Source organism: Ciconia boyciana, chromosome 2 (genome assembly GCF_034638445.1).
Source record: "Ciconia boyciana chromosome 2, ASM3463844v1, whole genome shotgun sequence".
Lineage (NCBI taxonomy): Eukaryota > Metazoa > Chordata > Aves > Ciconiiformes > Ciconiidae > Ciconia > Ciconia boyciana.
The window spans coordinates 57,053,870-57,076,616 of record NC_132935.1 but is presented as its reverse complement, the minus strand read 5'-3'; the positions used below and the strand labels follow the sequence as shown (position 1 = coordinate 57,076,616).

At 40.1% G+C, this 22,747-nt stretch overlaps 1 protein-coding gene across 9 annotated transcripts in view; it reads left to right on the top strand.

The window, feature by feature from the left end:
• The window catches only part of PPP4R1 (protein phosphatase 4 regulatory subunit 1), a 68,615-nt gene extending 47,930 nt beyond the window's left edge, over positions 1-20,685 (top strand). For all 9 annotated transcript variants that reach the window (XM_072852754.1, XM_072852753.1, XM_072852749.1 and 6 more), the window contains 9 exons: positions 5,397-5,572; positions 9,537-9,632; positions 10,949-11,134; positions 12,661-12,822; positions 13,449-13,549; positions 16,471-16,591; positions 16,680-16,814; positions 17,806-17,947; positions 19,652-20,685. In XM_072852754.1, the coding sequence (XP_072708855.1) occupies positions 5,397-5,572; positions 9,537-9,632; positions 10,949-11,134; positions 12,661-12,822; positions 13,449-13,549; positions 16,471-16,591; positions 16,680-16,814; positions 17,806-17,947; positions 19,652-19,815 (1,283 nt within the window). In that variant the 3' untranslated portion in view covers positions 19,816-20,685. The remainder of the gene's footprint in view (positions 1-5,396; positions 5,573-9,536; positions 9,633-10,948; positions 11,135-12,660; positions 12,823-13,448; positions 13,550-16,470; positions 16,592-16,679; positions 16,815-17,805; positions 17,948-19,651) is intronic.
• The last annotated feature ends 2,062 nt before the right edge of the window (positions 20,686-22,747 follow it).

The window sequence follows — 22,747 nt, the reverse complement described above, 5'->3', positions numbered from 1 at the left end:
AAAGTGCCTTGGGGCATAAGGAAATTGAGACCAAAACTGATAGAACAGTTTTCATTTTGCATGCTTGTCTCAAACACTAAAGCGCACATAGAAGTGGTAGGTATCCAGACTTTAGTCTCTGAGTAGCTGACTTAATGCCTATGTTTTGGATCTTACACTCCATAAATTGTGACAAGAGGGAGGTAGACTCCCTTTAGGGGTGATCCAGAAGATCAGAGCCCTGACTGCCTCTTTGCTCATGGCAATACCAAGAATAATGCTTCCATCTTTACCATCTAAAACTGTTTTTGCGAACTGATGGTGTAAATACTCAGTCCAAAGGTTGTCTTAAGTTGTTATTTTCACAGAAACTTTAATTTCATAGAAACTTCTTAATTTCACAGATAGTTTTGTCTCCAGTACACGTGGCTTACAATGTTTGCCAAACAGCCTTGGTCCCAAGCGGTGCTTAGAGCCTTTCCCTGCCCCCCCTCTCCCCTCTTCAAGACTAGCCATTACGTTTTAATGAGTCTTGTACTGTGAGTGGTTCTTGACAGCAAAGACTGAGCAAGCTAGGAATTTTTTTTCCCTTCTCTTTCTCTCTTTCTTTCTTTTTAAATCCTTGTGATCTTTTTCTTGCACTTATTTTCTTCATTGGTTTGCTATCACCCAAGTCCTGGATTCCTGCTTCCATGCTGTGCTCCTGTGTCTATTGCTGCATTCCCAGCCAAGGGATGGGAGAGGAGGATGCTGTGTTGTTCTCTGTAGTGGGTAAGCGGAGGCCTGCCATACTGGAGAGCTCCCATAGGTACACATCTTCTGGTTTCCATAGCAAATGGGGCAGGCATCCTAGAGAAATCACAAGATGAAGTGGGGATGAGTTAGCAAAAGTGTAGTTTGGTAGTGAGACTGTAGTGTATGATGTTATGCCTGTGTCAATAAGGTTAAGTTGTTCAGATGACCTTAACTCTGGCTGTACCTAGCCTCTCAGTGCTTGACTGCAACTTCAGCATCCTTCTCTTAACATGCTTGGTTTTGGAGAATATTTTCTAAACTTAAAAAAAGAAGAAAATTAATACCTGTTGTGTGGAACCATGTTGGCCAGGGTCATTGGTACAGGGTTTTTGAAGGTTCTTAAGGTCACACTGAATTTTTATTATTTGACTCTGCAGAATAACTGGTGATGGTAATAAGGTGGTGTCATGCATGGTATAATCAGCGGAGGCTGATTTCCATTTTGCTAGTTGGGTTCAGACCCAGTCCCTGACAGCTGAGGCAGGTGTGGAGTTTTGGTACTGGCGTTCAACCGGCAATGGTTCTTTCTGAGTCAGAGGAGTACAGGTCTCATCCCCCGTTGTTGTCTCCCCCCCGCCCCGGCTTTGTGCTGTATATGCATCCTTAGCAACTACTACACCTTTGTACTCCTATCCCCTCCCTCCATATGTGTTTCCCCTCCTATTTCCTTTTTTGATTTCATTTCTCTTCCTTTCTGGATTCTGCATTCCTCTACTTCACATGTCCCACCTTTCTGTGTTGTGCAAGGTGCTTCTTCCCTCACCTGCTTGCATCATTATAGCAGAAGTATTGAGAACAAAATAACTCAGTTTTTATCTGAGATGTACCTCAGCATACCATGACAAGGGGAAGGATCAGTTGAAAGGAAAGGCATTGCCAACTCATGCAGCCCAGAAGCCCAGAGTACAGTATGTTCAGTGCATACCCCAGTCTTCCAGAGGTCTTGGCTGCCAAGCTCTAATGGGTTACTGTTTACATACAGAGAACGAACTGCTTGTGGTTGTGTGGGATTTTTGGGTGTTTTTGTTTGTTTGTTTTTGGGGGTTTTTAGGTTTGTAACTTGACTGTGTTTTCTGTGTTTCTGTAGTGCAGCTCCCTATCATCAGAGTAGTTTCCATTTCCAACTTCAGATCCTTGCTCCAGGGCATGGAGACTGGTGAGGTCTCTAGCAAATACAGTTTTTTAACAGTGACCAGCAACTGCCATAGAACTTTATTTTTATGTTTTAATTACTTGCATCTCTGTTCCCATTAATGCAGCCCATAGCTTTTTGCCTCTGAGTAAGAAGTGAGGGTAAGGAAGGCAGATCCTTCAGAAAAAAGAAGGGAGTGTGCCACTTAGAAGTATCAATGTCTTCTAGTGAAACATCAGGAGAAACAGAAAAGAACAATAGAGCATATTGAAAGGACAGAAGCTCCTGAGGACCAGGAAATTTAATAAGGCCAGGTAAAAAGTGGTTTTGAATTTAAAAGTTGTGCCAGTTATTTTAGGATGAGTGTACAGTAGCCAAGAGTAAATAATTCATTGCTGAAAAATATTTCTCACCTGAAGCAAAAGTCAAAGGAAGAAAGAGTTAATTAGCAGAGGGTTTAAGATCCAGTGAACATTGACTTTATCTTACCAATGCAATACATGAGTTCTGTGTTATGCACAGAACTGACCTTTACACTCCAATTTTTACAGAAGGTAGTTGTGAAAGCTGGTTAGCCAGCAGATTCTCTTCCAGTCTTCCTCCTAAAGCCTTGCTTCCCAAGACCTCTGAAGCATTTGTCTGTCATGCATGAGAGGGGAGTCTTATTCTTTGCTTGTACTTCTAATGTTTTTCTGGATAACATTGCCTGTCTTATGGCTGTAGGAAAGATCTTTGTGGGAGATGGGGAGGAGCAGCAGCAGCCACCTCAGTTAGGAGGATGTCAGCACAGATCTTGGGTTTGTCAGTGTGTAATGGCATTACGAGGGGATGTGCCCTGTCACCTGAGTCCGGGGTGGTGAAGACAGCTCATTAGGATGCTGTCTCAAGTTTCAGTATCTTCAAGGCAGCCATGTAGGGCTGTGCACATATATGCACATACTCACACATGCACTCTCTTTCCCTTCCTCCTTTACTAGGCACTCCACCATTCTGGAGCCTTCCCTAATGACTGTTTGGGGTTTTTTTGTTTGTTTTTGTTGTTTTGGTTTATTTTTTTTTGGCTGGGACCGTAAGATGTTTACGGACTTCAGGTCATTCACCTTTCAGTGAATGACAGCGCTGGAGTCACCCTTGGTGACAGGACCTGTGGAGAAACACTCAAAGAAGAAGGCAGGCACTTGCCAATCAATGAAATCCTTGGGAGTTTGGCCTCTCCTGTCCTTCATCCCCACATCTTGGGATTGTAGAATTGACAAGAAGCTGAGGAGATGCATGTTTGTGTCATACCTCCTCTAGGGCAGGCAGAGGAAATCAGGATATGTGTGGTCTCCATCCCGTTAAGCCCCTAAGCAAGGGTGATCCAGGTGTGCAGGCTGACAGTGGGGCATGGGTGGGAAATATGTCTTGGAAAATTCCCAATTACTGCTGTAGATGCCTTCACTTTTGTTACTAGAAGTAATCTTTGGAGCTCTATGTGGATTTTTCAGTAAATATATATTCAGTGTTTCAGCAGTATGTGTTACCTAGTCAGGGTAAGCTTTCTTGAGTTTTAAGTGAAAATGAGAGGAGTGTACATTTTTCATGAAGTTGTCCTTCATGAAAGAAGTCTTCATGAAAAATGCCTCCTTGATGTGCAGCAGGATATAATTCCTTAATTTTCTTGTTTGATTTCTCTGAGAATAAACTGGAAATCTGACAGGCATTTCTTACCTTAGCAGGTGCCACCTATTTTCCATGGCTTTGGGGTGGTTTATTTAACTGTTAAGTTTTGGAGGAATTTACTAGCCTTGATCTTGTTTATTCTTGTGGGCCTTAAAGTACAGAGGTTTATTGTCAGTGAAGTAACACTTGAACAGTGAAGTCATAGCAAACTTTTGTTAATCTTACAAATTGTCCTGTAAAATTCCTACATTTTATATATTTATGTATAAATTATATATTATAGATATGTATTGAAACTATATTTTCTAACATAATGCATTTTATAGTATAAATTATATATTATAGATATGTATTGAAACTATTTTCTAATGTAATACATTTTATAGTGGAAGTATTAGTATGATGGGTTGGTTTTTTTGTTTGGTTTTTTTTGTGGGTTTTTTTTTGTTTGTTTGTTTTTTAAGGTTCTAACTTGCTGTGGTTTTTCCTGTTGAGGTGAATTACAGAGCTAGCATTGCATATTGAAAATAATTACCTTTGCTCCTGCTCATCAGACTCCATCTAGAAACCAGTGAATCTGCAGTGTGTTTTCAGATTTTTTGCTAGCTAGGAGTGTGCTGAGTTACGATTTTGCATCTTGTAACAGATGTATTGCATATCTGTTTCTTCTGTCTACAAATGAGTCCAACTTTCTTTGTCTAATTCTTACTAATAACCCTATCAAAAAAGCTAGAGGGAGAAATTCAGATTCTGTAACTCAGTATGGCAACATGGGATTAAAGATAAGCATATGGTTTTGTGCTTAATTTCACAGTGAGCATTTAAGAAGCCTTGGAAAAGCCAAAGTCTATGAGGACCAGAGCTTCTAGAGGGCTGGGTAAATTTAATGGGTTAGGAGATTATTCCTCCTTACCTTCCTGGAAAGAAGTGGAGAAGGAGAGAGGTAGGGTAGATCAGTCTGCACTGAATTCTGTGTCGCTTGCAGCTAAGATTGCCTCTGATACCTGATCTGCTTAGGTCATGCTATATCCAAGGGACACTGCTCAGTAAAGCTCTTTTTAATTAGCAGTAAGCAGAGGATGGAAAGCAGAGCAGTCTGAACTGCTGGATCTTTTGAAAAAGAGTGGATGGCAGTAACAAGTGCTAATGCTTTCTTTTGATGAGTAAAAGGACATCAAACAGTGCAACCTTCATTATTCGTTTGGCGGATGCAAGGAGTCTAAAGTATCCTGTACAGAAAAGAGTTACTGGGGTCTAGGATCTTCTTATATAGATCTTGCTTTAGAATTGCTATAAAAACTTAAGAATTTAATGGCCATATATAGAGAAGAGACACAGCCTCTCAGAACCGAAATCCTTTCTGTATGAATAAACCTGTTTTCAACCTTTATTTGAATTACTTTTCCCTTCTCTCTCTCTCATTTCCACCTCCCACAAAAGACCCAGTCAGTAAGTTAGTATTCATGTGCTGTTCTGCCCAAAAGACTATTTGCACCATTAATATGTACTAAGATTCTTAAAGAACGAATCCGGCAATAACAGCAGTCTCTTACTCCTCGTTTTGTTTGCTTTACAGACAAATTTCACTGAACTGTAGTGTGGTTGAGCCCTCTAGGAAAAGAGTGGAGTGTCAATCTGCCTTACATGTTATGCTAGCATCCCCAGTTTGTGGGATTTACTAACAGTCAATAATCTTAAATTTGTACCTGCCCCATAGTTCTTCCGCATTCCTTCAGTTAATTAGTCACTGTCTAAAAGTTGATTTCTGGACTTGCCAAAAGTTCATTGCAGTTCAGTCTCTCATGTGTTTCTCTTTCACGTGCTGTAGCACAAGTGGAGGTGTTGTCTGCTGCACTCAGAGCATCCAGTTTGGATCCTCAAGAAGAGACAGTGGCCAGCGTCGGCAAGGAAGCAGACTCACAGACTGAACTAACCATCAATGACCAACAAAATTTTAAACCTATACTGGGTGATATCGTGCCTTTAATTGGTGACACTGTTGAGGTAAGAAGCAAGTTTTGTACTCTAATTCTGCCCCCCCCCATTAGGTTTTCCAGGACTCCAGTGATAAAGCTGTATTTTGTGTTTGTGCAGTAATTGCAGCCAAATGCTTCCTACTTTTGGCTAGTGTGACATTCAGTTTTGTTGGCTGGTATTGAAGTGCTAGCTACTGAAATAAAACGGGTTGTGTTGGGTGCCTTTGTTTTTGCCATTTCTGTGCTTGTCCATGTAAATTCTTGAAATTGTTTCCATTAAAATCTGTGTTGTGATGATCACATTTTAAAATGTTTTAATGCTACTGCAGTTTATTACTGTGAAATCGCATTACTTAAAACAGAACCCTACTGATAATAAGTTAATCCCTTTCTCCAGTACCCTCCTGCTTCCACATCCCCCCCCACCCCCCCAAGAAAGAGGTACTTTGTTGCCTGTGCTCCCTGTCAAAATGTTTTATAGTAGTTTACTGGCCTGCATAAGAGAAGTTCAGGACCTGCTATCTAGGATGTTGTGAGGACTGCTGAAAGAGAAAGTGGATTCTAGCAATGAGTAACATTTTACAGTTTTTTGCACTCATTTTTGTTGAATCATATTGCCTAAATGGTATTTTCAGAGGAAATTTTGATAAATGTCTTTGAAAAGTCTAGGAGTTGACATCAGTCCAGTACAGAAATTTTCAACCTCCTTTAATGAGAGCAGACGACATTTAATTAACTTTTCACCTAAGCTGTTCACCTAAGCTGAACCTACTGTGTAGCCCAAAAACATTTGGGGATTGGAGGAATGTCACACTTACTTGGATGCTGCTGTTTATATACAGTCATAATTTAACACTACCAATGTGGTTGGTTTGTTTTAAAAAAAACAGCCTGCCTCCAATTCCTGATGTCAGGCTTGATATATTTCTTTATCATAGGATCTGTTTTAGTCACTTCTTTCCAATGCTAACCTGTAAAATGACAGTGTAAATTTATCCTCTGTCCTGATTTTTGGAGGTTATGAGGGTGGTGTGTGTTCAGAGGGACTTATCCTGCATTTTATTTCTTTACAGTGTGTGATGCTGACAGAAAGTTTAAGAACCTGTCACATTGCTGGTATATGTTGTTTTTGCATGTTTTGGTTTTACTCTTTGAAAGGATGCTCTTAATTGAAAGAGTGTCAGTTCCTTCTTTGTTACTGGCACTGAATCAAGTCCTCATTTTAACAGTGAAAGGATATTATAGAGGTGACCTAGAATTTGGGAATCAAGCTGTGATCTGTTGAACAAGTGAACTGTTGCCCTTAGCAGTGAAGAGAGCCCTAATTTTCACAGGTGGTTTTTTGTGGGTTTTTGTTTGTGGGTTTTTGGTTTGGTTTGGGTTTTTTTTTTAAATCTCAGCATAGCGAAGTGTTAATAAGGTACTGGACACTTTAGAAAAATCAAGCTACAGCATTTTATATTTGAAAGCAGCCTTCACAGTTCTGTGCACATATTACAAAGCAAATCAAAATAGAGAGATTCTCTATTCAAATAAAAATAAATGTTGTAATAAAGTGAACAGATAAGGTTTTGGGACATAGATGAAGCTCGTTTGTTGAGGATGAGGGTAGCTGTTTTATTTTTCCTCAAGAGCCACCATTTTCATTTTCTTTAGGTTGTATGCTCTCTGTAAGGTTTGATAAATGAATGGAAGCCTCAAGAAATCCTCCAAGTCGTATTCCCAGTGGATGGGTGTGGGAGTCCTCTTTTTTTTTTTTTTTTTTTTTTTTTTTTTCTGGTTGGAGATAGAGGGAGAAGGGAAGGAAAAGAAAGAGAAAGGAAACTGGACTAAAATCAGCCCATCCCTTCTGGCACAAATACCTCTTTAAGAAGAGGGTGGATGCCAGGGGGAGACTGGACCCCTGAGACTGGCCTCATCTCTCTGTGTTGGGGCCAGCTGCCCTGTCAGGAAATGCCAGCACCACTTGTCCTGGTGCCCATGTCACAGAGCAGGGGTCTATGGAGCTCTTGTTACACTGCAGCTAAAGGAAACCTCCCGTAAGAGATTTGTAAGGCCATGGCAAAGATTTTGCATCTCTGAGGTTGTGGTTCACCAGTTTGGTACGCAAGAAGCTTTCAGGCTAAACCCTGCTGAATTCTTATGTCCTGGCTTTCTGCAATGCTCAGTTCTGTGTGTGCATGTTACATGGAAAAAGTACAGATGGAACTTCATCTGCAGGCATAGGGATACTGCATTGACTTAAATACCGACTGATGCTGTGGTTCCCTTGTACTGAAGCTCTTCCTTTCTGGAATGCATATTTGACTTTAAAAGTGGCTGAGTAAAAATGTTCCCATCTGTGACACCCTTCAGTACATTTAGTCGCTCAGCTTAGTTCAATCAATAAAGTATTTTATATATATATAAAGTATTATATATATATATATAAAACTTAGCCTTTTAGAACTGGCGTAGCAGAGATTGTGAGATGGAGTCTTTTCATTTTTATAGTAGCAGAATGGATGGCTAGCCTCCAGTCCCATGCACCTGGGCAACTCATGGAAAGCGCTATGGCTGTGTTGTACTGGCTGCTTCATAATTTCTTGATCTGAAAGCTGGTGACTTTCTGGCAATGATGAAAATTATCTCTTTTTTGGGAGCAGGGGGGAAGGCTAAAAAGGAGTGAAGAATTGACTGGCAAACTAAAATCCTACAGAGATGGTTTTCGGAACCTCTGGAGGTTTTATAGTTGGAGTTGTATGCTGCTGGACACGTTTAGTTACAGGGTCACCTGCAGATCTGTTCTTTCCTTGGCTCTTTGACACCGTCTTGCTGCTGCTTGATAAGCCTGACAGGCGATTTGGGCTGCTGTGCCAGCGATATGCAATTGCCTCACAGCTCTGCCTGTTCTTTATCACCTGTAATTATACCTTGGTGACTAAAATTACAACCCAATGCTTTAGATGAAAGCAGATCATGAAAGAGGAAAAAGCAACTGTCTGAAGTCAAACCAAAGAAGACAGATGGTATCCTGGAGGCTTTTTGGAAGAAGTTTATAGTTTGCTTGAAAATTCTCATTGTCAAACTGATCTGAACAGCTGGTAGAGTAGGCATATTCTCGGTGGTTGAGTTGACCCTGAGAGCTCACCCTGCAGCATCTGTGAATAGATACCTTGGCTCATATCTAGCAAAAATGCCTTTGTCCTGTTCTACCAGACAGCAGCCTGATCTACTTTCCAAAAATTAGTCACATACTTCTTGAAATTCACGGTTGATTATGCAAAGTCCATTGTATTTGGGGAACTCCACTCATACAGAAAGTGACAGTGCATCCCGTCAGCAGCACAGTTTATCATAGCGTATCAAACCTCTGCTGCTCGGTGGAGTTCTGAAAGAGAGCCTCAGTCCTTATCTTCAAGGCCCAGATATGTAGCCAGAATGCTTGAATGATTGCTAAAAATTATTTTAGTAGAACTGCTGAGAGGTGCGAGGACTCTGTATTATAAGGTAAAGCTCATCTGTAGAGAAGATTATAGAATAATCACCTTTAGGAAAGGAGCAACAGCATAAATGTCATCAGTTTCTACTCTTAAGAGTGAGGGTGGCTTTGTTTTGACCTTTTTCTAGCACAAATCCAAAGCAACAAATTAACAAAATCTGCTACAGATGTTTTCTCACTTTCTGTTTGGGGAGAAGCAATGTGACCCATATGTTAGTTACATTTTCCTTAATGCAGTCTCAGAGGTGGTATTCTCCTGTGATTTTCATTCCATAAGAACCAAAATGGACCAGAATAAGAGGTGCCTGTGTTTGAAATTTAAAGCAGAAAGGTTTATTTTACAGGCCTTTTAATTTCAGGCTGTAGCAAAATTCTATTTGATGTTAAAACATGTGTTCCTCTAATCTAAGAAAAAGACCCTGAGGTGAAGACAGCACTTCTTGATGTTGACATTTGCTTTGTGTTTAATCCTTGAGTGTATTTTGTGTGACTTTTTTTTCTTTTTACATAGAATATGGATTCTACACTTCACTATATTAATAATGATTCAGATTTGAGCACCAACAGTAGTTTCAGCCCTGAAGAAGAAAGAAAATCCAAAGTACAGGTAAATGACAGTAGCTTCTGTTTTTCCTACGTGTATCAGATAAGTGGAATTTTTTTAGGTACATGGGTATTTCTTTTATGCGTTTCATTCAGCCATTTCTGATGTAACGTAGTTTTTATAAAATATGGCAAAATTCTTAAAAGAAGTAATTTTAAAATATTCTGTGTTTCCAGAGATAATGGCTTAATTCAGCAGTTGCTTCTGTTTTAATTATGTATAAGAGAGGACAGTATTTTTTGACATGAGAACAGTTATCGTTGACTTCCAGGCTCTGGTTTAATTTGGTTTCATTTTCTATGGAAACTGTCCTGTAAAGGAAATTAGGTTATTGAGGAAACAGGATTTTTTGTTAAATGTTTTGAGTGGAACTGCCCCCACCCCGTGACAGCTTTTTGAAGAAAAGGTGTGAAAGTGCTTCATTAAGCTTGAACTATCTCTTTGTTATTTTTTCCCAAAAGGAATTGAATGTTTTTGTTAGATAATTCAATATTATGTGTGCCACCCTCCACCAGTGTGATTCCTTGAGTGGGAACCTCGGTCCCTCTTGTTGCTTACATGAGCTGAGCTATTCGGCAGCTGTGTGTTAGGGAAATGCTCTTGTGCACCCCCTTGGGTAGAGTCAGTGCCTGAGATAAACTGACAACAGCTGAAGGAAAGGCAGTGTTGAAGTCAACACAAAGAGGTTTTCACAAAATTTTAGTTCAGATGCTTTAATTTGTCAGTGGAGAGAAGGATTGGTCTTCACCAGAAATCTCTATTTCTGAAGAAGTCTCTTCCTTTCTGCTGACTCTTTAGGGAGTTTGGAAGCAATATTGAACATGCTATACTCTGCCCCCTCTTCTCCCCCCCCTCCTCAAGGCATTTAAATTTGTTTTCTTCTCCCTACCTCCCCAAGATTTTGAGAGGAATAGGAAAATTATTTTTGAGCAAGTCTTTTCATTTGCTGTTCTGCCTGTTTTTATGGATGAGTTAAAATGGCCAATTTGCACAGCCTGCAAGCCTGAATGTTTGTGAAAAAGGTAGAAAGTAGTCTCTTAATTTCCTGGTCTGCCCAAGTAGACAGTGATGCACCCACTCATCTGTTATGTTGGTCTGTATATTTTCAAATAGCCCCCAGTCATGTCATAATTTCTTTGGAACTTTTTGGTGGAACTTATGAAATACAAAATCTCTGCATTCTTATTAAGCCGTTGTAAATAATACTTTGTAGTTGTGGGGAAAAAAATGTTCTTCTGACAGTGTGTCCTGGAATTTTAGTAAGCCTTACAAGGATTTATTGAAAATAGTGTAAACACTCTACATTTTTCTTGCTGTAGGATGTTGTACCTCAAGCCTTGCTGGATCAGTATTTATCAATGACTGATCCATCTCGCGCACAAACGGTTGATACAGAGATTGCCAAACACTGTGCCTACAGCCTGCCAGGTGTGGCACTTACGTTAGGCAGACAGAATTGGCACTGTTTGAAAGATACCTATGAGACGCTGGCATCTGACATGCAGGTAAGCTCAAGAACCTCTGACAGTGAATGATCTGAACTTTTATCATGGGACAATGAATAATCTGAATTTTTATGACTATTTCTCTTGTTTACTGGATGTTGGGTTGCTCCACTTTTTATGTGGAGCTTTACATTGCTGATGTTAGTTATTCACATAATGAATGAAAGTGTAACTGTTGTCTCAGAGGAAGCTGAATGCGTGTGGTGCTCAGGTAGCACGGAAATGGGGCAGTTTCAGTAGGAGGTGGATCTCCAGTGGGAATGTGAGAAGAGGTCTCCGATTTCCTCTGCTCGCTTGGGATCTTATGGCAGTGCTTGGGATTCTCATAGGTATGAGAATTTGGGATGTGCTGCTGTGTGTGAGCAGACATGTGCCCCTGCAGGCATGTCTGGAGCTCAGTGAGTCAGCCTCACGCCAGGCCTTTTGGTAGCCTTTTGGTGCTGCATCCAGTTAGTCATAAGGGAATAACATCACTATCGCCATGCAGCATTGCTGTTTTGAAAACAAATACTGGAAATAGCAGCATTTTCCTTGTTGTCAGGTGGTAAGGAGGTGGCTTTGTGCGTTTTACTGTTGGTTTGCAGTTGTTTCCCAGTCCTCCTTGTTTCCTTTTTTGGAGATGCTCTTATTTTTTTAAACATTCTCAGACTACTTCACCTCTCTTGAACTTGCTGCTTGCTATGTCAGAGCAGCAGTTCTCAGTGGTATGTAGTGAGTAACTTTATACATGGCTATTGCTCATATTTTCCAAACTCTTTTGCAGCCGTTAATAACAACCAGCTAATAAATTTATAACCTAAGTAAAAACAAATTACCCTGTGTTCAAAGCTGTACAGAGTTTATTGCCAGTCTAATCTGAATTAAGATTGAATTGCCAAACCAGGGCAAAAGAACAGTACCCATGCTAATTGGAAGGTGCTGGCTAACAAATAGATGCTATTTTATTTTTGAAAAGACTTACTTGAAATAATTACTCCATTAAAACAGTGCCCCCTCAATTTAGGGTGAGTAAAAGCTCTATTGGTCCTTGGACTGCTGCGCACTCAGTGTGGGTGAAACTTTACCTATTATGGAAGCTGAAATATTGTGGGATATGTGTCTGTTCCGTTTTATAAATTTAACGAATGAGAGAGTACTAGTATGGAACTAATTTACGCCAAAGAATTTGAAGCAGAGAGTAATGTGTGGAAGAGTACTGATATCAAGAATACTGTTTTCCTTCCTGACACCTGGCAAATTAAAATATTTCCATTATTTTCATTTGCCTAGTTCCTTGATATTCAGGTGGAAGAAATAATACCTCGTCATTTGTCCACCCTTCCCTTTCCCTTTTTTTTCTCTCTCTCTTTTTTTTTTTTTTTAAATTTCCAATTTCATTTTCAATTGTTACATGAGACACTGTTGAATGTATTTGTAAGTACTGTAGCTTGCTGGGAGTCCAGCTTGGATACTGACCCTCAGGTTAAAATAGAGCACTTCAGATGATACATCAATAAAATTTATTTATTTATTTATTTATTTTACAGTGGAAGGTTCGGCGGACGCTAGCGTTTTCTATACATGAACTTGCTGTCATCCTTGGAGACCAGCTTACAGCTGGAGATTTAGTTCCTGTCTTCAATGGCTTTTTAAAAGATCTAGATGAAGTCAGGATAGGTGTGCTTAAACACTTGCATGACTTTCTGAAGGTACGTCTGTGTTCAACTCTGGTCAAGTGAAATTATGTATTTTGCTTCATTTCTTTGTATGCACTTGCTTTTTAACATAACACCGGTATAACTTTTTATGGGAATCCATACAAATCTGGGTAGAATCAAGATGTCTGAATACTGGCGTATATTTTGCAGGACATCTGTGTTGCTGATACTTTCTTCCCTCTAAAGAGCCTGGTTTGTGCATGTTTATTCAATATATAGGTGCCAATGGATGGTATTGAGGCTTTTGATGGCTCTAACCTCTCTGAACAACTTCTCAAATTTCTTTATTTTTTCAGGAGTTTTTCTGTAACTGCCTAATTTTTGGAGCTGAAAGACACAAATCATAAAGCCTTTAAAATCAATACTATCTTTACTGCTTACCCTTCTTCTTTCCTAGAGTAAAAGCAGAGACTAGATCAGATTTTGCTTTCAGCAGTGCCCCATGTGATTCTGTAGACTGAAGCATGACAGGGTTTAGCCCAGAAAAGCAACACTATTGCTAAAGGTTATTTTTTTGAGTAAAAGCAAGTGTTTTATTAGTTGTATTTTAAAGCTCTTGTTCTATCTGCTGATCGTAGCCTACATTTCTTTATGTAAGTTTATATTTACTGTTACAGCTTCTTCATCTTGACAAAAGACGAGAGTATCTTTATCAGCTCCAGGAATTCCTAGTGACTGATAACAGCAGGAACTGGCGTTTCCGTGCAGAGCTGGCTGAGTACGTAGTTTTCTGGGTGCTTGTTTTTATTGTTGTGGATATTTTAAAATGTTAAAATCCTTGAATAAATGTCTTACAGTGACATTCTTAGTTTAATTTTTAATTAGTGGATAGTCCTTATCCTCCTCCACTTGTCCCCCTTGCTTAAAAATTCCCCGTAGTTGTATATCATTTATAAGTGCTCAAGTAAATTGGAACTTGACTGTCTTTTCCATCACCATATGTTGAAAACACTACCCTTCCATAAAAAAGAAGTTGTCAAAAGAGAAGACCACATCTGCTTGTTCTTGAAGTCAGTAGAAATGTTCTAGGAATTTTACTTCAAGTTGCTCTGTCTGATGAGTAGGCTGAATTCATGACCGTGAAACGGAGAAGATAAAGATCTTGAGGGGGGTAAAGAAAGCAAGTAGTAGAGTAGTGACCTTGGACTTCATCTGAGCAGACTTTGGCTTTTTCATGGAACTTGTATGTGGGCCCTATGGGAGGCAGCTCTGAAGGGTCAAGTTGCTCAGGAAAGCCAGCAGATTTTTTAAGGACAGCATCCTCCAAGTGAAAGGATAGTCCATCTTCATACTCAGAAAAATGAGGAGATGGATCAAGAGCCTGGTTTGGCTAAGAAGGGAACTCATGACTGAGCTTGAATGCAAAAAGGGATTATACAGGAGGTGAAAGCAGGGACAGGGTGCACAGAAGGAATTTAGAAACATTGCCCAGGCATGTACGGTTATATTAGGAAAGTCATAGCTCAGCTAGAGCTGAGACTTGCAAGGGGTGTCAAGTAGTGTTATGTTAACAAAAAAAAATAAACATGGAAAATATGGGACCATTGCTGAATGGGGTGGATGATTTAGTGATGGTGGGCACAAAGAAGGCTGAGGTACTGACAAGATTTCCCAGGCCTCTGTGCTTAGAGTAAGTTTCAGCAGTGGTTGAGGATCAACTGAGGGATTACTTGAGAACTCAACCCATGTATATCCATCAGACCAGACAGGCTGCAGCTGAGGGTGCTGACAGAGCTGGCCCATGTTGTAGTGAGGCCATTAGCCATCACCTTTGAAATGCTGTGAAGATTAAGGCAAGTCACCAGGATCTAGAGGAAGGCAGATAATGTGCTTTTGGCCTTTTAGAAGATGGGTACTATCAGGGGAGTTAAAATTTTGTCAGCCTCACATCAGGCCCTGGGAATCATGGAGCAGGTCCTCTCGGAAACCATTTCTGGGAATGTGAAGGAGGAGTCCTTCAGGAAAACAGTCAGCATGAATTTCCAAGAGTAAATCACATCTGAACAACCTGCCTTCTGTGATTAAATGACTGAATCTGGATGAGGAGAGGGTGATGAATGTCATTTACCTCCACTTTAGGCAAGGCTTTTAGTGCCATGTCTCACAATATTCTTATAGCCAGGTTAGGATATAATGATCTGGATGGGTGGAGGCTAGATGAGTAGAAGTCATTGGATGGCTGGGTTCAGGAGGTTGTAGGTAGTAGGTTGTACTCTACCTGGAGTATAGCTATAGGTGCTGCAGGAGTGCGTTCTGGGACCTTTCTTCTTCAACATCTTTATCAATGACCTGAAGGGGGTGACAGAGTGCACTCTCATTAGGGTTGCTGGTGACACCAGAATGGGATGACCAGTCAGTGTGCTTGGAGGGAGGGCTGCCATCCAGAGGGGCCTAGACAGGCTGGAGGAAGGGGCTGACAGGCGCCTTATGAAATTTAACAAGGGACAGATGCCAAGTCCTGTGCACGGAAAGGAAGAGCCTCTGACAGTGAGACAGGCTGAGGACTGGCTGCCCTGGGAGCAGCTCTGCTGAAAAGGCCCAGGGTATCATGGAGGACAGTGGCCTGACCATGAGCCAGCAGTGTGTCCTTGGTAGCATAATCCTCAGCTGTATCAGCAGGAGCAAAGTCAGTATAATGAGTGAAGAGATTAGCCCCCTCTAGTCAGCACTCATAGATGCATTACTCCAGATGAGATCTAATACCAGTACAGGAAAGTTGTTAATAAACTGGAAAAAATTCAGCAGAGGGCCACCAGGATGATCAAGGGTGCAGCATGTGCCCTGTGAGGAGAGACTGGGACCAGGGCTTCTCTAGCAGGAATGATGAAATGAGTGTATTGTAATGACTAATTACAGTGTATCTTTTGAATTAAATTTTAAGAGACCTAGTTTAACAACTGATCATGATGTCATGTTTTTGCTACATTTAAGTGTTGTTTTGATTTAGTAACTACAAATCACTTAACCTGCTATTGCTGGTCTGGAGACATTCAATCAGCTGCTTGTGACATGTCATGCCACTTCTTTTGACACGCTTTCTACCATTTATAACACATACTTGTGTCTGCAACCTGCTGAAATCTTAATTAACTCATTACAAATTGAAGACGACTGATAATTTCTCTAGTTGTCCAGTATACTCTGAAGTAAAGTTTATTGTTTTGATAAATCAGTGTACTTAAGTGACCAAGGATACCTATCAAACTAAGTCAGAGTAGCTGCTTTGTAGCTGTACATGTGTTATATGTGAGATGTCTTTACCAGGTATTCAAACGTATGTGCACGCTGCAGTGTCATTCACATCTGGGTAGCTGTGCTGCATGTACATTGTAGCCGGTATCAGGATCCCTGCCTTGTAAAGGCAACCTTGGTTCCCTTGCCTCTCTCTCCTAGTTTTTCATTCTTTGAGCTCGTGCAGCATTTTGCTGTTATTGTAAATAAGTGGCAATTTAAAATTTGCAAGTGACCCATAGTCAAACCGATGACATTGAAAAATAGAATATCTTACTTTTCAGTACCATTATTATGGCCATATTGCATATTTGGCAAGTGTTGTAATATAAATGATCATATTCACAGTTAAAGCTACCTTTCTTATTATTATAATGTACTCTGTTTGGTTCTTCTTCCATCTTGTAGGCAACTGATCTTGCTTCTAGATCTGTACAGTGCCAGAGACATTTATGACTACTTGCGACCTATTGCTTTCAGCCTCTGTGCAGACAAAGTGTCTTCTGTCCGTTGGATTTCTTACAAGCTGGTAAAACAATCTAAGTAAATTCAGGATTTTAAACTTCTGAGGGTTGGTGGTCAGAAGTAATTTTTTTTTTTCTTCTAATTTCTTCAAGGTTAGTGAAATGGTAAAAAAGCTGTACATGGCTTCAACATCAACCTTCGTGATAGACCTCATGAATGAACTTGTTGAAAAGTTCTGTAGATGCCGCAAATGGTCTGGTCGGCAAACTTTTGTCTTTATTTGCCAGGTAAAATGTCTTTTTGTTAATCTTTTTGGTTTGGGGTGGGTGGTGGTAAGAATGAAGGGGGATAAGCAGCTGGAACTCGTTAGCTGTCTTTTGACACTAGTTTAATGAATATTTGAGAACTTTGTTTCCAAGGGAACAGGTTTCATGGCTGTTTTCTTCAGTGTTGCTCCATCGATAAGCTTGAATGCATCTTTAGCTTAGCTTATTAACATCAGGCTGTCAAATCTGATGTTGAATATGAAACAAACACATAGCAAAATAATCCCTGAGTTGGGAAGCTGCTTTGTTACTCGGCATAAAGTGAGATTTTTACAATATGCTGCAGCAACTTTTTTGGTTACCCTGTAGAAATCAAATGCTAGGAGTTGCCTATACCTCCTTAGCCAGCTAATGCAGCTTGGTCAAAAACAACGTATTCTCAGCAAGATAAGCAGAAGAGTTAGAACTAGGTGGGGTCCCAACAAATTTGCAGGCTGTAACAGAGGTGCAGACTCTGCACCAACATGACTGCTGCCCAAATAGAACAGTTCTTTGAAGTATTTGGAGAAATGTGAGCTCTGAGCTTATTTAGAGAAACACATTTGGGTACAACAGATGTTTATTGAGATGGACCATTCTTGTCTTAGTATAGTACTTAGTTAAAACAAAGACTAAATCAATCTTAAAAAGGATTGGGAAGGTCTTTTCCTTTTCTTCCCTGTTTTCAACTGATACAGTAATTAAAAAAACCAAAACATTAAAAATAAGGAATTTGCCAGACTTCATACAAAATCAAGTGGGCTTCTAACAGCCTGAATTTCCTCAACCCTAACTTGCTTCATTGTGTATGACTTTGTGCTAGAAAGTATTGTACCGTATTTTAAAACTTTGTGGATACTACATACTGTATTTGTGCTATGAAGGTAATAAGATCTGCCAGCTCTGATTATGTGTTGGGATTTTATCCTCACTGTGCTGAAATCTAATGAAATTGCTTCTGTCTTCTTGCCAGACTATCAGTGAAGATGACTGCCTGCCCATGGACCAGTTTGCTGTGCATCTGTTGCCACACTTACTACACTTGGCATCTGACAGGGTTCCAAATGTTCGAGTCCTGCTTGCAAAAACATTAAAGCAAACTCTTTTAGAGAAAGGTTAGTGGTCAGAAAGAGTTGAAATGGGCTGTCTGCATATCTTTTTGTCCCTTCACTTTCCTCAGGTCAGCTGGGAAAGAAGAAACAACAAGATGTGGGTTGCTCTTGCTTTTACAGTTGTCCTTGGTGTGGAATGTTATCCTGGCTGAGATGAAACCATGAACCTTGTTGTGGTATCAGAGCCACTGTTGTGTAATGCTGGGGAAATAAGAGTTCTTGCTTATATGCCAGCCTGTTCTTTTTGTATCATTTTCCCTGAATGAGCTAGTTTTTAGAGGTGTCATCAGGGCACAGAAAGCACGAATGAACAACTAGCAACTGTGAAGTTGTTGAGCAGTGCCTTTTATTTGGTTAAAAAAAAATTCTGTTGATGTTCTGTGTAACAAGGATAAAAAAGAAAAATCCTTCCATACAAATCCACCATCTGTTTTCTCACCAGGGGAGAAGAGATGGCTGCTGTTCATTTTTTATATTTTATGGTAGCAGTGGGAAGAAAGTTTCTCTGGAGTCTGTTGAGGGAAATTAGACATGGAACTTTCAAATTGCAGACTTTGCTTAGGAAAGCATCCCTGATGCATAGCAGATGCCAGAAGAGTCATCAGTGCTCAGATTCCAAAGCACTGTAAAGGAGAATAGCATCAGAAATATTATGCTATTTTGTAAACCAGCGGAGTGTCCACACTTGGAATACTTCATCCAGATCTGGTCACTTTATTCCTCAAAACCCTACACGGGCTTGAGGACTGCTGTTTCTAGCATAGCAAGTGTGAAGAAAAATGCAAAATGTTCAAAACACTGGACAACACAAAGGATGCCAACGCAGTGAGAACTAGGCTATTGCTGGCTGTCTTGTGCCTGCTGGAGACTCTCAGTAAGCATAGACAGTTAAGATGGATCAGCTGATGTGCAGTAATATATCCTTTGTTAACTGTGCCAAGGCTGTCACTGTTCTTCTTGTTGTTGTGTAGTATTGGTTTTTTTGTTGTTGTCCTCATTATTTTTGTGTTCCTCACCTGGATGGTACCACCTCCATTCTGCATTGCCACTATGTAAGCTTTTAATACAGGTATTCCCTGCCTCAAAGATGTTGTGTGTATGGTTAGGAGTGGTGGATAGATTGTGAAAGGCAGATTTAAAAAATAAGTTCAGAAGTTTTTAAACCTCAGATCTAAATCGCCCTTCCTGTCAGCTGTTTGTAGTTATGCTGCTTTTATGCAACGTGTGTTGTGTAGTTCATGAAAATTTAGATGTTGGAACTTCTTCCACTCTTATTTCTTGTTATCTTAGTTTTATTATCTGATAATTATTTGGCAAGTCTGACAGTGAAATGGAGTGGCATGGCCATGGGTTTGTGATACCTTCCCTCCATCACAAATACAAGTACATTCCTGAGTCTCTTGCGGGTTTTTTCTTCCTGTTTGGTCATGGAGTCTGTCATGCTTACATTTATACTGAAGGACCATAGAAATCCTGTACCCTGACAGCACTGTTAGAGCAACTGTGCTCTGAAACATGGAATGATTTTTTTTTTGTGAATTCATAGGTTTATTCAGGAGTGTATTGTGTGCCTGCTCATATATTCCAGTTTGACTGTACGTGTGCACTGTCTCCTGAGATTTTGAACCTCATGATAGTATGCTGAGGTTTGCGTTGAAGTACCTGCCGTCTTTTCCTCCTGTAAGTCTTGTGCATTTTCTTTTACAGAATATTTTCTGAATTCTGCCAACTCTCATCAAGAAGCTGTGGAGCAAACAATTATGGCGCTTCAAATGGATGATGACAGTGATGTGAAATATTTTGCAAGCATACACCCTGCCAGTACCAAAATTGCAGATGATGCCATGAGCACTGCTTCATCAACTTATTAAAAAGTTCTGAATGTTGCTATAATTAAAAAATTTTAAACAGACTATCCTCAAATGCTTCTAAAATGGTTGATCTAGGACAACCTCTTCGGAAGGAGAGATTTCTTGCCAGACTTAACAGGTGGATGTTATCTAAACCTGATACCAGGGATTTTAAGTCAAGAAAAAGTAAACATACCTGTGTCAGCTTGACTTTAGAAAAACACTGCTCAGAGGATTATTTTTGCCACCGAAGCCTTAAATCTTCTGTCTTCCTGAACAAATGAAACTTGAATTGGCAGATCATTTTCATTGTAGAAAGGATGTGATTTCCAGAGACCTGCATTGTTTCTCCTGAGGAGTTAACTTAGCAAGTATTTTCTGTAGCAACTGATAGATGAAATGGCCAGAAAGGCAGATTTATACCGGGATGTAAGACCTCCAGTATTAGCGCTAAAAGTTTTTATCATTCAAGGACTTGATTTGTGTGCAGCTGGGCACACCCTTAAGTGGGAATAGCTTTGATGTTTGTAAATGGGGAAAAGTAGAAATTTGGATTTCTCTTTAAGGGCTCAGTGCTAACACTAAACTAGAATTTGATTTTAATCCTTAAATGCAGCATATTGCTGTACCCATTAGCAGAAAACTTTGCTGAGTACCTGTGTCCTAATTATTTTCATGCTGGTCATGACCTAAAGGAAATTTATTAGCACATGTACTTTAAGTCAGGTATTTTTAACTTGATCATGATCGGCTCTGAGGTGCAACTTTTTTCTTCATATACTGTACATATCTGTGAGCCTCCTTGGAGTGCTGCAGTCTTTAATCATGTTGTTTAAAGCTGTTGTGATACAAGTTGTTCTCTACTTGTCCAAATAAAATTTATTAATAAGATTGAAAGCAATCTTGTGACCTTTTTAAGACATTAAAAGAATAAGTTTGAAATTTAAGTGGCCTTTTTTTTTTCCTGGTTCTTTACACTTTGATGGCTATTGCAGGGGAAAGGGGTTTGCTTAATGATTGTGAAGAATTTTGCATTTTGAGATGGAATATACTACAGTGCAGATGTACTTCAGCTGTGTAATTGAGGTTTTGCTAGATTCTCTTTCAAGCATCCCTGTTGTGCTTGGGAACTTGTCACTCCAGTGTGAAATGGTGTCTTTGCTGAAGTGAGTCTGAATATCCACCTCAGTCCAGATTTACAGGAAACTGTGAGCTCAGACTGCCCTGTATCTACCTTCAGTCCGTTGACTGCTTTCATTTCCTCTCACTTAAAATGACTGATACAGTATCTCCTTCTATGTCTTCCAGGGGAAACTTGCTTAATTCGCCTTTACTCCAGCTTGCCGAACTTGAAGCGTGTGAAGCTTATTTTCCTGAGGAGGTAGAAATGGCTATGGTGGCTTATCTCTAATGTATTTTAGCAGAACATTTTCATTTGTCAGTCAGGTGCCTGATACCCTGGCAGTTCAGCCTCAGGCAGGTGTGTCTTCCCCCCCCCCCCCCCCCGTTTTCTTGGGAAAACTGATTCTTCTGCAGTTTCTTCTCTAGTAAATGGAACATTGCTATTTACTCCCCAAAGGCCTGCTTTTCTGTTCCTGAGCATGGCCATGGAGGTGGTTAAGATAGTCATCTCTACCTTGAAGTTTGGTGGGTTTGGGGTTTTCTGGGGGGTTTGTTTGATTTTTTGTTTTTTTTTGTTTTTTTTTTTTTTGGCTTGGTTTGTTTTGGTTTTTGTTGTTGTTGGGGAGTGTTAGTTTTTTTGGGTTTTTGTTTGCTTGGTTGGTTTTGTTTGTTTGTTTTTAGGTTTTTCCTTTGCTTGTCCCTTCCCTTTTCAAAATTGGCTTAAAATTTGAAAAGGCAACTGTATGCCTAGGGCAGAATTTCCTGTAGTACAGGTAATATTCTCATCAGGTTTTCTGTTCCTCATGTTCTCCGATGATAATTGTTCAGAAATCACGTGCAAATCCCTAGAGGACTAGGCAGTGTGACAGCACTGTGTCTGGGTGACAACAGATTGTCAGAAAGCAGTGAGCTCTTCAGGCAGGAGGATTTCTGAGCTCTCTCTGCTACCATATGGAGAACAACTAAAAGTAACTAGTCCTCTCCCAGGCCAGATGATTCCCACTTTAGAAATACGCCTTGAAGTCCAGTCGATTTCTGCATTTTGTTCAGGGTACATAAATCCCTTTGTCTGTTTTTTGCCTCAGTGTAATGAGAGTTGAATTGTTGTTAGGTAATGTGTGCAATTTCTAAGGTGAATGGGATCAGTTCTTTGTTCAGACCAGAGCATGCTTCAGGTCGTCTTCTAACTGTGAATGAAGTGCAGTATTCACTGGAGGAGTATTGAGACTTAAAAGAAGTCCTAGTGTTTGGAGTCCAGAGTGAACATGTCCCAACCTAATTCTGTTAGTGTACTAATGTACGGTTCCACTAGTCCAGTAAAATGAAGCATTATATCTGATCCCTTTTCTAGTATTTTCTAGTTATTTAAGGGCAAGACACCTTAAAGTTGAAAAATGAGACACATCTTCCAGATGCTTTATTTCTCTCCATTCTGTATTTCTTCAATACTGGTGCAGGCCTGTGAATTTGAGGGAGAGTTTGAGCTTTTCCAAAGGAAGACTGTTTTCAGTTGCAGAGTGCTTGAATTCCCCTGACATGTAACAAATAAAGATCATCTTCAGGGAAGAGGAGAAATAGCTATCTTTCTCCTTTTTTCTTCACCCAACATGTCATGGATCTGTCTGCCTCTTTTCTGCTTCATTTGGTGATTCCCAAGAAGTGAAAGGAAAGGAAATACTTGCTTTATTCTCAGCGTTGCCCAAGAACATTTGCTCTACAGCCTGAGGGATGTGGTCTCTGTTGCTTAACTTGGATAGGGAATTTTCTCATGTGGGTAGTGTTAGCAATGTCAGTTATTCAAGCTTCAACTCGTCCCTAAGGATATGGGGTT